The sequence below is a fragment of the Primulina huaijiensis genome, chromosome 13 (genome assembly GCF_012295235.1).
Source record: "Primulina huaijiensis isolate GDHJ02 chromosome 13, ASM1229523v2, whole genome shotgun sequence".
In the NCBI taxonomy this organism is placed as follows: Eukaryota; Viridiplantae; Streptophyta; class Magnoliopsida; order Lamiales; family Gesneriaceae; genus Primulina; species Primulina huaijiensis.
This window is the reverse complement of record NC_133318.1, coordinates 10,894,675-10,909,028: the sequence shown is the minus strand read 5'-3', so window position 1 is coordinate 10,909,028 and position 14,354 is coordinate 10,894,675. Positions and strand designations below refer to the sequence as shown.

At 34.4% G+C, this 14,354-nt stretch overlaps 1 protein-coding gene and 1 long non-coding RNA gene across 4 annotated transcripts; both read left to right on the top strand.

Annotated features, from left to right (window-relative positions):
- The first annotated feature begins 904 nt into the window (after nt 1-904).
- LOC140991036 (uncharacterized) lies at nt 905-1,948 on the top strand. Of its 2 annotated transcripts, XR_012177767.1 has the most exons (3): nt 905-1,032; nt 1,155-1,451; nt 1,540-1,948. It is a non-coding gene; the product is annotated as an uncharacterized lncRNA (long non-coding RNA). The 2 variants fall into 2 exon arrangements; XR_012177766.1 differs by having other exon boundaries at nt 1,155-1,948.
- Nucleotides 1,949-9,606: 7,658 nt separating this feature from the next.
- LOC140990854 (uncharacterized) lies at nt 9,607-12,165 on the top strand. 2 transcript variants are annotated; one of them, XM_073460682.1, is made up of 5 exons: nt 9,607-9,828; nt 10,027-10,102; nt 10,571-10,785; nt 11,298-11,370; nt 11,849-12,165. In XM_073460682.1, exons 1-5 carry the CDS (start codon nt 9,721-9,723, stop codon nt 12,001-12,003), a joined length of 627 nt encoding a protein of 208 aa, XP_073316783.1. In that variant the 5' UTR covers nt 9,607-9,720; the 3' UTR covers nt 12,004-12,165. The 2 variants fall into 2 exon arrangements, with proteins under 2 accessions (XP_073316783.1, XP_073316782.1); XM_073460681.1 differs by having other exon boundaries at nt 10,562-10,785.
- Nucleotides 12,166-14,354: the final 2,189 nt, after the last annotated feature.

The following is a 14,354-nucleotide window of genomic DNA, read 5'->3' as shown; positions in this document are numbered from 1 at the left end:
AACATTAGATGCCAATAACCAGGTTTTTCCGCTAGCATTTGCGCTCGTTGATGAAGAAAATTATGAGTCTTGGCATTGGTTCCTCGGTAATGTTGCACGACATGTTACCAGAGGGTGTAGTGGTGTGTGCCTTATATCTGATAGACATGCGGGTATAACAAGTCCAGTGCAAGATCTCCCTGACTTCAAGCCTCCTCGTTGTGTTCATCGTTTCTGTTTGAGGCATGTTTGCTCTAATTTCAACAGTAAGTTCAAAAACATTCATTTAAAAGACTTATGTTGGGAAGCAGGGATACAACACCAAGTAGCAAAATTTAATGCGACAATGGAGGCAATTAGAACAAACAATGCAGCAGCTTTAACGTATTTGTCAAACATTCCAAAAAAAAAATGGTCATTGGCTCATGATGGTGGATGGAGACGAGGGATAATGACGACGAACATGTCTGAGTGTACTAATGGTGTATTGAAAGGAGTGCGACGTCTTCCAATAACTACAATAGTGGAGATGACCTTACAGTGTTGCGTGCACTATTTCATTCAACGGCGAGCGCGAAGTGAAAAGATGCTGGAAAAAAATCAACCATGGACCGAGTATGCATACTCAAAATTTGATATATGGTCAAAAAAGTCAATTGAACATCGAGTAGTAAGATTTGACCAAAGAGATAAAACAGCATCCGTCGCGACAGGAGGAAGACCAGGTCGTCAACATCACGTACAAGCTGTGAACATTTCTACGCGTGATTGAACATGTGGTAAATTCACAATATTTGGAATTCCTTGTTCACATGTTATATGTGCAGCGAAATAGTTTGGTTTGAATCCAGCACAGCTTGTACAACCATGGTTTACATTGAGCGAATACGTGAACACAAACGATGGAAGATTCTACCCTATTCATGATGAACCTACATTCCAATTACAACACAATAGTGTTCGTCGACAAAGGAGGCAGGCTGGTAGAGATCGCACGACACGCATAAGAAATGAGATGGATCAGCCATCATCGAGGGAGAGACAACGTGGGAGGTAAAAGATCTACAATAACGTATTGTACCTTATTTTTAAATCATAACATGTGAAGTTATTAATGTAATTACAAAATTGTGAATTAAAATTTTGTATTTTTTAATAATTCTTGTTCATTGCAGGTAGGTGCATGTGAGAAGATCGAGTTATGGTGCCAAATAATTATGTTTGTGATGTAGATTTTACAATTTAGTATTGTATTGTTATGACAATTCAGTGTTGTATTGTTATGAAGATTTTTTTTTATATCTAGTACGTTGACTAATTTGACTTGATTTAGCAAGTATACTTATGTTTTTTCATTACTATAACTTCATATGTAAATTTATTCGTAAAAGAATAATAAATCACAATCAATACATTCCAAAATTTTAAAACGTCAATAATACAAAAATTGTATACGAATGTTGAAAAAATATGTTGCAGCAACAACTTGTAATTAAAATAAAAAAATTGAAAAATATACAACAATACAATGTAAGTAATTGTGCATATCTAAATAAATAGTTAATGTCGATAGTAACGATGCCCCTCGATGCCACACCGTGGTCTTCTGATTACTCTACGTCCACGACCTACCATCTGTTCATCATCTCCATGCGTACTTGTTTCGGCTGCAGATGTACTGGTATCGGCAATGTTTCCAGCAACCTCATACCCTTCTGTATCAGAATATTGTTCAAATGGTATGGGTGACGTGTTAAATGTAGGCCTACACTCATTCATACCCGGTCGAAAGTCACTTTGTAAAAATTGTGTAAAACTACCAGCAAAGGGAGTGTAGTAACCAGCGTCATACGATGGAAAGCTTGAAACCACTGGCGGAGTAGTGTATGCCATATTTGAAGTTGATGGTCCGGGTTCAAACTCATTTCCTGTCCACATCGGTGGATATTGCACATGAGCTGAGCGTGTCTGTGACATAGATGCATATGTTATGTAACATATATTTAATACAATAAATTATATTTACGTACATATGTAGATAAATTGAACATGTCTTACGATAAAATGTCGGTAGTTTGCATCAACAAGATGGTAGCCCATGATGTTTGAAGGTACCACTGGCGGCGAGAGCACTATTTGTGAAATGTGATGATACCAACCAACATAGTCCACTGTGATGGCGGGTGTACCAGGTATGACATAATCCCCACCAATAACAAAATTATATTTGTCATTCCACATTTCTACAAAATCTTTGTGCTATGTAGCCCAATCAAAGTTGTTCCGGCCTTGTCGCGTCAGTTTATGGAAATTGTTGAAGTTAGTAGCAGGTGGCGGAATACCCTGACGCATTTCAAACTGTCGGAGACACCTATCTGGTCTATGCATCTCAACTATATGAAAATTGATCAATGCGCATGCCGACCGACATAGATGAATTCTATTTCCATCAAGAATTCTGCCAACCTCCGGGGACGCCATATCATAAACTGTCCATAAAAACTGAAGCAAATAAAATGAAAAAAAGATTATCAAGTCGATAATATATAATTTAGACTGAATTTGTAAAAAATTTCAAACTCTAAACAACTAATTTATTTATCTAACTACCCTTCTACCATCCTGTCAAGCATATCTCTCATTATACGGATCGAATGATGGGCCGTGTGTGTCCAAGAGAATCCGTGCCTCCACCTGCAATTTATAAAAGTACACAATAGTTTCATTAAAAGTAAATAACAAAATAATAATAATAAATCACTACAAAAAAAATTCCATACGACAACAGTTAAAAACCGTTGTCGTTTCCATTTTAAAATTGTTGTTAAAGCCCCTGTGGTTAAAGAGTACGCTCAAAGACAACGGTTAAAAATCGTTGTTGTAGCCACATTTGCGACGGTTTTTGAAAACCCGTCGCAAATAAAATTTGCGACAGTTGTTTTAAACCGTCGCCATGTCAACAACCGTCGCTATTTAGCGACGGTTTATATATCGTCGCTAAAATAAGCGACAATTTATATAACATCGTCGCTAAAATTAGCGACAGTTTATTCATAAAGTCCTCGCTAACGTTTTCAGTAAAATAAAAAAAGTACTTTTAATAATTAACAAATTTAAAAAAACTACAATAAATTACAATTCCACAATCCTAACATTATTCGTGAACTTATTTAACACAAAAAAATTTATCAAAAAACAAAACAAAAATATTTATCATAAATCGAAATTAAAATATTGTAAGAGAGAAAAATTTTTAAGTGTTGTGATGTGGTGTGAATGAAAGTGGAACGAAAACACTGATATTTATAGACAAATTGCGACGGTAGTAGCGATAGTTATTTCAATAAACCGTCGTACATTTAAAATAGTGACGGTTGTATTTAAAAACAGTCGCTAAATTTAGCGACGGTTGTGATAATCCGTCTCTATATTTAGCGACGGTTTTATAAAACAGTCGCTATTGTTAAAAATGTGACGGTTTTACTTGAAACCGTCGCTAAATATAGCGACAGAAATTAAACTGTCGCTAAATTTAGCGACGGTTGTAGTCAGAACCGTCGCTAATTTAAAACTAGCGACGGTTTTTACATCCGTCGCTAAATAAAGCAACAGTTTTAATGAAACATTGTTGTTTGTCCAAAAAACACGCTAATCGACAACGATTTTATAAAACCGTTGTTGTGTATCCTAAAAAACACACTAATAGACAACGGTTTAAAACAGTTGTCGTAACCCATATACGACAACGGTTTTAACAAAAACCGTTGTCTTCAGCAACCAAAAAACACGCTCATAGATGCTAAAACCGTTGTCGTTGACACATAAAGACAACGATTTTTTAAAAATCGTTGTCTTTTGACAAAAAAATATTCAGAAAGACAACGATTTTAACGAAAACCGTTGTTAAAAGGAAAAAAGACAACGATTTCTGATAATAAACCGTTGTCTTTTGAGTGTGGTTGTATATTGATTTTCTTGTAGTGAATGTTAATTATTTCTTATTAGTACCGTGCGCCGTATGGTGGGCATGGCAGACCCTGAAGTACTTCCGCAGCCTGCTCTTCTGAAATAGATACATGTTGCGCTCTATCAGGGCAAAGAAGAGTAATTCTAGACCACACCCAAATCTGCAATAACATACAACAAAAATAGTCAAATCTTAAGAAAAATTAAGTACAACAAATATAATGACCGTAAAATTGTAAAAATACCTGCAATATCTGAACAGGGCCACACAAATCGACCTTTAATCTCATTGATGTGTCGCATAACTCTTTATAAAGATATGCCAATATAGCAGAACCCCAGCTAAACGTATTCACTAATTCTATGTCCTCAAGAAACTTCAAATACATAAGTTTCATAGCAGCACCTTCCGAGTCCGGAAACATACATCCACCAATGATCATCAATGCAACACAATGGGAATATTGTGTCACGTCCTCTTCAGTGCTTTGATCATTAATCATATTATTTAGGCAATGGTCTAGCAAAGCGGTCAGATAAAGATGTGCACCTTTAATCTGAGAAGATGTGGGCGTAAAACCCAACCAAGTAGCGCAGCGCAGTTGTAAGGTATGTTTGTTGTACGCGGTATCTACACCAGTGATGGGAATGCCATCAATATTCAACCCCCCAATAAGGGCAGCGTTCTGCAGTGTGATTGTTGCCTCGCCCACGGTAAGGTGAAATGTGTGTGTCTCACGACGCCATCTCTCAACAATGGCTGTAAGCAAATGATTATCATAATATTTAATAGGACCACACTGAATGACATCATAAAAGCCCATGCGTGCAAGACATAGGCGGACACGGAAGTGAATCCCAACATTAAGCAATCTCCAAAGACATTTGTCTAACCGGCGTGGCGGAATTATTGCATCCATGTTTTCAGCGTTGATATTAGTTGATATGTGTCTACCCCGCAAATACAATACATTCTCCGTATTTTCAGCCATCTTGCAAAAAAAAAATCAATAGTTAACAAATATTATATTTTTTATCAACAAAATTTGACTACATATTTTAAATTAAACGAAATTTGAAATTTCTGGCTCGAAAAAATAAAACGTATTTGTTGATGACAAATTGGTAATAAAACTAATTACTGTAGATTAAATAATTTCTTTTAAAAAACAATAATACGGCATACGTAACATTTAATTATAATAAAAAGATTCGTAATAATATACTTATAATAAATATATTATTAATAAGAATAACGAAAATTTTATCCTAATTCAAGAGATTTACTACATATTATTAAATAATATATACGTGTCATTTTTTTTTATTTTACTATTAATTTTAGTTTGGTTATTAGCTAATTCATATCACTAATAATTATTTTTGCCACTAGATTATTTTTTCTTAAAATATATCATTCATTAACATAAATCAAAAAGTATATAAAAAATAAATTGAGAATAAATTTTAAAATTTCACATAATTTTAACCTCCGTAATTTATAATACAAGTAATATTATAATTATACATATACTATACATAGAATTTCACGTAAATATAAAATCCGTAATTTATATACAGATTCTAATTCCAATAATACAATGTATATTATAATTATTGTAATTAAATTAAGTATAGTTATTATTATTACTTAAAACTACTAGGATTAAATTAAGTATAGTTATTATTATTATATCACGTAAATATAATTATTGTAAATATTGTAGTAAATATAATTATTGTAATTATTGTAGATATTGTAATGCCCGAGATTATATCACTGTACTTAACCCTGAATGAATTGGCAGACGTGTGATTAATGAAGATATCGGTAATTAAAGTGCATTAGAATGAATTTGATTAGTAATGCATATACATGAGTGGACGGGCAGAGAAGTGCGAGCACATGCGCCGAGGAGTGTCGCGCATATGCGCGGAGCAGCAGCCGCGAGACAGGACGCGCATATGCGCGAGAGGGAAAATGCCAGAAGTGCCGAGTCCAGAGAATGTGGCGCACATGCGCGAAAGACTAACGCGCATATGCGCGAGAAGCCAAGCGCCATGTCCAGAGAATCTCGCGCATATGCGCCGCGGGAAGGCGCGCATATGCGCGAGAGCTGCCGAGATACACGCGCCGAGACTTATGGTCTCGCGCATATGCGCCGAGTGATGTCGCGCATATGCGCGAGACGTGTTGCATGTAGGAGGAGCCATTTGCCTTGTTGCATGTGACGTGTATATATATATACATACATACTTCAATTCTAAATTCAGAAAGAACGAGAGAAGCTTCGAGGGAAGAAAGGTTGAAAATCCTTACGCCTTTTTATTTCGATCCTTCCGTCAGATTTTGAATCCGACTTCAGTACTGTGTTCCTGTCAACGCAGGCTACAACTTGACATTTGGGTATGGACAAAGTTGAATTCGAGACTTCGTCTTCGTCAGATCGAGAAGATAAAGGTATAAATCAATGTGAATCGGGCGATCGACTTAAGTCAGATTGGACTTGAGTTTCCCTAAATCACATACTTGTATGTTATCGCTTTTCATACATTTATATCGTTTGAATGAATATGCTTTGTGTATTGATTTATAGAAAAGCATAGAGTAGTAGATAGCTATTGAGTGAGAGTCACTGACAGAAGGGCCAGAGTAGGACAGAGTTGTTAATGGCCCATTGCACATTGTCAGAGTTAGAGTCTAGGTAGATATACCTAGTCTTTGGCAGAACAGCCAAGACACCGGACGTTTGGTCATATCAATGTGCTTAGAAGAAGAGCCACATCTATTGTAGATAATCGATATAGAGAGGACCAAAGTCCGTAAATAAGAACGTACCGCCACCACGATCGGGAAAGTAGGTGGGAGATTGTTGCGTTCTTATTCAGATCGGGATCCCTAGATTAGAAATGAGTCGAGTTTGAGTCTGAGAGTCACAGAGTGTGATTCCTTATTTGATATTGAATTATGTTCCTGATTTTGGTACTTGTTTAGAGTATTGATTCATGTTTTGATTGAGATACATGTATGTATATCTGATGCATGCTTTTATATTGTTTATATGACTGCATGTATACTTGGTTTATACTGGGAATGTAATTCTCACCGGAATTATCCGGCTGTTGTCTTGTTTGTATGTGTGCATGACAAGAGGTGGGACAGGATCAGGGTCAAGAAGAGAACGAGACAGGACTAGTTAGCGTGGAGATCCGGGCTCAGAATTAAATTAGGATTCAACACTGATATGTAGTTGGACCTAGTTGAATTATTATAGACAATACCAGATTTGTATGTTTATGTTTAATATGTATTTCAGATTGAATTACATTACGTTTCCGCTTTGTATTTTAAAAAAAAAATTTAGACCCTGTTTATTATCATTGATTAAATTGTCCCAATGATGATTAAGAATATGATTAGCGTCCGGGTCCCCACAGATATAATATTATATCAAGTAAATATAATTATTGTAATTAAATTAAGTATAGTTATTAAATATTGTAATTATTGTAGATATAATATATCACGTAAATTAATTATAATTATTGTAATTATTGAAATTATTGTAGATATAATATTATATCATCACGTAAATATAATTATTTTAATTAAATTAAGTATAGTTATTATTATTCAAAAAATTCTAAATTACAGTATTATAATTTCAATTATACAATTAATATTATAACTATTGTTACTGCTTAAAACTGGTATAATGAACGAATAATAATAAATATAATAAACAAAAAAATATAATTATCTCTTAATATTCTGAAAAATGCTGAACACTTACGCTAATAAATAAATGAAAAATTCTGAAGATCGATGCTGGAAAAAGTATTCGATGCTCGGTGATCGAAAGAAAGAAATTTGCTCCAAAGGTTGTTGCTCGGCTTCGGTGAGAAAATGAAGAGGACGCGCCACATTTAAATAAACGAAAAGAACACGGGGGGTGGACGAGGTCACAGATTATTGAATCCGTGACCTTCTGCCACGGATTCCGAATCCTTGGCAGCGTCACGGATTCAATAATACTTGATCCCTTTCTTTAATTTTTTTTGATTTTTAGCAGTAGGACGCGAATTGCATTAGTTTTGTAAACCCTTTAAATTTGCAATATTTTAATAATGATTTTTTTAATTTATAATATTTAAAAAAAAACCGATTTAAGTGTGTTTTATATGATTTATATTTGCCTCATGTTTATATTTATTTGTTCATGATTTTAGTAATGGTTTTCAAATACAAATCGCAAAGTACCTCGACAAGCCGTTCTACCGATTGTCGCTTTATTTATCTACTATCACGACGCTTGATTTTTTTTCCCCGGTTTACTTCTTCGTTGTAATTAATAGGGATGTCAAGAAATCGAATCAAAGCATACCGTACTGTTTGGAACAATGTTCAGACAATCACGATTTGGGTTGATTTGATTCAAAATTTAGATAAATCTAATATGAATCAAACCAATTACATGAATATAAAAAAATTATGTAATATATATTGTTTATTTATATGGGTTTCTAATATATAGAAATATTTTATTTGATATTTAGTTTATGTTATGTTACTAGTGAATTTTGTAAACAATCTAATTATATAGATAATTTAATTGTTGCTCGTCTAAGTCCACCAATGATAACATAATCATTGTCGTTCAGGGCTCTTTTAATTGTACAAATATCTGACATGTTAAGTATTGTAATTTATGATAATTTATTTATAATCATTTCAGTTTATAAGCAAACAAAATGTTCACTCCCTTTTTTCTACTGTAAACTGTTACTCTCTCTCTTTCTTTTTTTTTCGAATAAAGACAACATGTTAAAAACTCGAAACTCAAAATTAATCAATTTTGTTTTGCGTTGAAATTTCATAATATTGACAGCTTCATGATTTGGTCCGAATTTTATCCAAAATCAAATAAAAAAAAATAATGCAACACCCCTAGTTGTAAAGATGAATTTAAAACAAGACAATTTACAAGATTTTGGAAAAATTTGAAAATAATTTCTAAAAAATTACTATATCATCCAAATATAAATGTCCTTTTAATACTTCCAAATTCTGGTTGGTGAAACCTTGAATTCTATGTATAAACTAAGTCATCTGTAACGAGAATTACTACCTTTTCCGTGAAGTTCGTTAAAATAAAAGGAAAGCATTAATCCAAGCCCATGAAATTCAAATAAAAATTTCACCTATAACCATTGGAAAATTGTTGTGTATATTAGTGATCAAGTATCTAGTTTCACTGAATAGTTTATCGTGAGTTAGTTTGGGTACAAAATTTATAGCTTAGAAAAATCGATTAATTAAACAACCCAGCTTTTTAAGTAATTTTATTAAAAAAAAACAAAAACGAATTTGATATTTGAATAAATATTAAAAAGCGTTTTGTTTAATTTTTAAAAAGAATTCGAAGCAAGTAAAAAAAACCATAACTTCCAGCTTCTAAATTTTTTTTAAGTGTTTTTAAAACGATTTTTATAACCAAATATTATATATTTTTTTTAAAAAAAAAAACTTTAACCAAAACTGGCCAACCCGGCCCATATGACAAGCAATCTTCACGTGGCCATTTTTAGGCCCCAAGTTCACATATCGATTATAGCTCAACAAATAGATGATTAATATATAGGCCAATGAAGTGCTGAATTACGAGGAAAAATATTCAAAATCAGTGGCAAGAATGCAACTAAGCTAACCGCCGCAGCAAGCCACTGATTCTTCCTCTATGTTTGTTTTCTTCAAAAGCTTGTTTTACATTTAGAATGGCGACCATGGCCGGAAGGTCCATAGCTGCTTGGAGCTGTCCATCTTCAACTTCTTCTTCTTATTGCCACAAAGCCAGAACAACACTATCCAATACTTTATTACTGGTATTAACTCAAATAATAGCATCTCAGTTAAATTTTAGTAGAGATATTGATGTAGATCTCAAGATTATAGGAATATTTAATGATGGTTTCCACATTTTCTTGGAGTTGGTGCTGATCACTGGTATTAAATCAAATAATAGCATCTCAGTATCTCATAACAAAGTAGAAGCTAGCTAGTCTTAATATATTTATGTGCAGGTATGTAATGGAGTCAGTCATAAACGGAGAAACTTATCATGTTTTGCAGTTCAACAAGAATCGTCTACATCCACAGGTAATAATAGCTTATCATGGGTTTATATTCAATTTGTCAGTTTGACGGGACACCGAGTTATAGGAAAAAAAGTTCCCAAAAAAACAAACAGATGATTTTGGGTAATTTTTTGCTTAGTTTTCCATTAAACATAGTGGTTGTGAGTCAGTTTTGCACTTTGAAACGATGATTTCCTATATATTTTTTAAGTTGTTCTTTTGTGCTTCCAACTGGGAAATGGAGTATCCAAAAGAGAGTACAGTTGATCATATTTTTTTTGACCATATATATATTACTAGTAAACACAGCACAAGAAATCAAAACATTTCTTTTATTTGGAATATTAAATCGACTTTTGGACATAAAAAACTCTCACGATTAATTCTCAAGATGATAAGTGAATCAAGATAAAAGAGTCCCAAAATTATTATCCCTGAGTGCTAACATGGAATAAGTAGCCATGGATGATTGTAAAATCAGTTGCTGCAGCTGCTGCTGAGACAAAGGAGATAAATGAGGAGAAGAAGCCAGCTACAGACACGACAGATGGGAAAGCAGTAGCCGAGAAGCCGAAAGCTGCAGCAAAAGCTCCGGCGAAGTCTCTGCCAGAGTTGATGGAGGAGGATGTAATTCCTTCACTCAAAAAGACTCTTGAAGCTCAACAAGATATTACCCAACTCGACCTATCTTTCGATGATAATAAGGTTAGCCTCGATCGACATATTAATCAATTCCACAATATTGATCCGATGAGGAAGGGAACATAATGCAAGTATTGTTCCAATATTTATATTGCATCAAGTCCAATGACTCTGTGAGTGCCATTTTAACACATGCTTGTGTCAAACAAGTATTCTATCAAGTCCAAACATAAAACATCATATGAACCTTTTGAGGTCCCTAAATTTCGTTCTCTTTTTATGAACATCTTATATTGACAACCTCATTATTTAGATCATGATGGGATGACACCCACTCACGACCACGACTTTATGTGAAATCGATAAATATGTTCAAAATACCTTGCCTTCACAATTATACTATAATCTTTATGCCCATTAAGAAGAAAGAAATAAAATAGACAGAGGGGACTATAAGTCCAAAGTAACACAAATTATATTACATATTGTGTTACTACCCTTGGCTTGTTCAGAAGATCCATGAAGGGATCATATTATCTGCTGATTTTTGCTGTTTGTTGAACGATTTATGGCAGTTGGAAGGTTCTTTTTTGAAGAAGGGCAATCCTTACTCATTTTGGGCTTTCTTTCCTGATGGAACTATCAATGGTAATCTCCAGCGATTAAGAATATGTTAATTCTCAGAGAGATCAATGAGTGAAAACCAATCAGTATGTGTAAGAATGCAGACCCCCAAATATGGTTATTTTGTCCAGATATATATTATTTTCGGCGTTTTTCTTGTTAGCTAAAGTTTTGGGGACAAGTGATTTCTAGAGTAATATTAAAATTAGGTCACAATCTCAAAACATAGCAGAAGCAATTCTTTTGTAATTGCATTAAATTTGACCCTGTATGCATGTGTACATTCTTAGATTTTATTTTTGAGTCTATATTCCCATGTATCTATCATATGCATGAACATGCGTAATAAGGACACAAAATTATATAGTTTTATGATCTTAACATATACCAAACCTAGGAGTTTTGATAGTAAAGGAAGGTGCCCTTCACTGTATTATGTGGACAGAAGTTACAATTTCGATGCTTGATATATATTTATGTGGGAAAAACCAATATACTGCAGGGCCCAAAGGTTTCTCAATATCCTCATATGGGAACGAGGTGAGCACGGTGGAACCGTTTCTGATAGATGAAAAGAAACCGACAGCAAAACATGTTGTGTTCTGGGTTGAGAAGCGTTTGGCTGCTCAGGGTATCATTCCAGTGTGGAAGGAATGACACCGTCTCTGACCTATACTTGAATATTATTCATAATGGCATATTAATTTTCATTTGTGCTTCCCTCTAATGAGATTACTTGTTTACACCATATTCCACAATCATTTGACAATTTTTTCCTACATTTAATTTTCATATCTCTACTAAGACTTTGTTGGTTGTCTTTCAAGTTCAAATATTAATATGGTTATGCAAGGCCCAGAATTCCCCTGCGCTAAGTGATTAGCCAGAATTGCTCCATTGGTAGAGTAGGTGCCCGTCGAGCCAAGTGTTGGTCGAGTGTTCACAATGAAACTCTATGTATAAGCAATCTTTATTTTAATAATATTTGAAATTATTATTTCGGCACATCTTTATCTGTATACCCATGTTAGTTGCATAGATAAAGCTCTTGAATATACAAATAGTAGAAAGAATATGAGATGCTCATATGATGAGTATCATGAAACTCATATTTGGAATACTGTATATTCTAAACAGTTCCTAGTCGATTCAGCCGCCGCTAAGAAGGATATAGGCCGCTCGAGTTCGAGACTAGTATCTGCGATGTGAGTACCATGTTTCATTGGTAGGGGACATTGTGATGTCCGAGCATGCAGATAGGTGCTCCTTGTAGAGTGCACTGAACAACCCTCCATAAAGGACTTTCNGTGGCAAGGTTGGGTGTTCTGACGAAACATATAGGAGTCGATGCATTGTAGTCGGGGATTCACCGCTTACCTTTGGGTATGGATATCCTATGTGTATGTAGTTTGAAATCTCTGATCAGAGCATGATGGTAATTATGAAAGGGGTTTCATATATTACACCATCGATGCAACTACGACATGACACATAGTATCGATTCATTGAAAACTCTCGATATACCAATGGTTGTCGAATCGGTCGGGATATATGAGATGAAGGGACCGTACTGTACGCTAACCATAATTGAATGGTTCTTGCAGACACTATCATTTGATACTTAGGGAATCATGTAAGCGATGCTGCTAGGCGTTTAACATGATTGGTTGGGTACTATCAGACTTGAGTTCTAACGTTCTTATTATCAAGGAGTTGATAATTAAGAATGAAGCAATTGGGGTATGTTCGTATAAGGACATGTTTAGTCCGAATCACTTGGAGATGTGAACCCACGGCTAGTTGTATCAATGAACCATTGAGGGCCACACAAGTACTAGCTTTCTAGATCCCGTTGAGAAGTAAAATAGTTCAATGTGTTGAACGGCTTATAAAGGAGTTTATAAGCGTAAAGAAAAATAGAAGTACGACTTCTAGGAGGGAAATGTAACTTTTAATTTGTGGAAGTGTTCCTAAATTAAAAGTTGACCAAATAAATAATGTATTTGAAAATTGTGATTTTCATAAACATTATTATGGACTAAATTAAATTAATTCAAAGTGTTGAATTAATTAAACACTAGTGGACCTAGTAAAGTCCAAATAATTAAATTAATTCAATTGTTGAATTAAGTAAATAACATTGGGCCTTGTAGAACCCAATTGTAAATAATTATTCAACTAGTGGGCTTGAGTTAAATCAAGTAAAGTTTAAATGGTCTCAAATGTGTTTGAGATATTTAAATAAAAGTCCATGGACTTTGTAATTGTTACAAATCCAAATAGAATGCATGTATGAGAGGTGAAGGGTTGGGAGACAAATTTTTCAATATCCAAGGCATGACATGCACATGCCTAGTCTAAATTTTTCAACAACCAAGAAAACTCTCCTCCCTCTTCTCTACATTCACAATGGCCGAAATTTGAAAGTCAATTCTCTCAAAAAATTTTCTCTCATCTTGTTCTTCAATAGTTGGAGAAACAATTCTCTTCTCAAAGAAAAATGCCCTACATTTTCTAGTGCAAGTGTAAGGTGGATCTTTTAAGTTTGGTGGTGGGCTTGATTTTGAAGAAAGGAAGCTTGTAGATTTGTCTTGCCTTGAAGAGCTTAGTTGTATATCAACTAAGTTGGAGCCATCATCAATCTCAAGAGATTGATAGGTAAAATTTTCTTTAAACACCCTATGTATGACATTTTGGTGTTTTTGTATTTGCTACACACTAGTACTTAGGGTGCTCGAATTTTTGCCTTGTAAAACAATTTTTGAAACTTTCGTTGCGCATTCGGGCACCTTAATCGATCCCCTTTCAAGTGGTATCAAGAGCTATGGATACTATTTTGTGTAGCTTATACATGATATTATATTGAGGTCCATTTCTAACCGCATGAGATGGATTTTTGCAACAAATCGAAGGCCGTTTTTTGGGCAACTTTGGGCAGCAAGTTGCTTCCCATTTCGGGCAGCTCGTGGGGCTGCCCATTTCGGGCAGCAAGTTGTTTTTAATAAAAA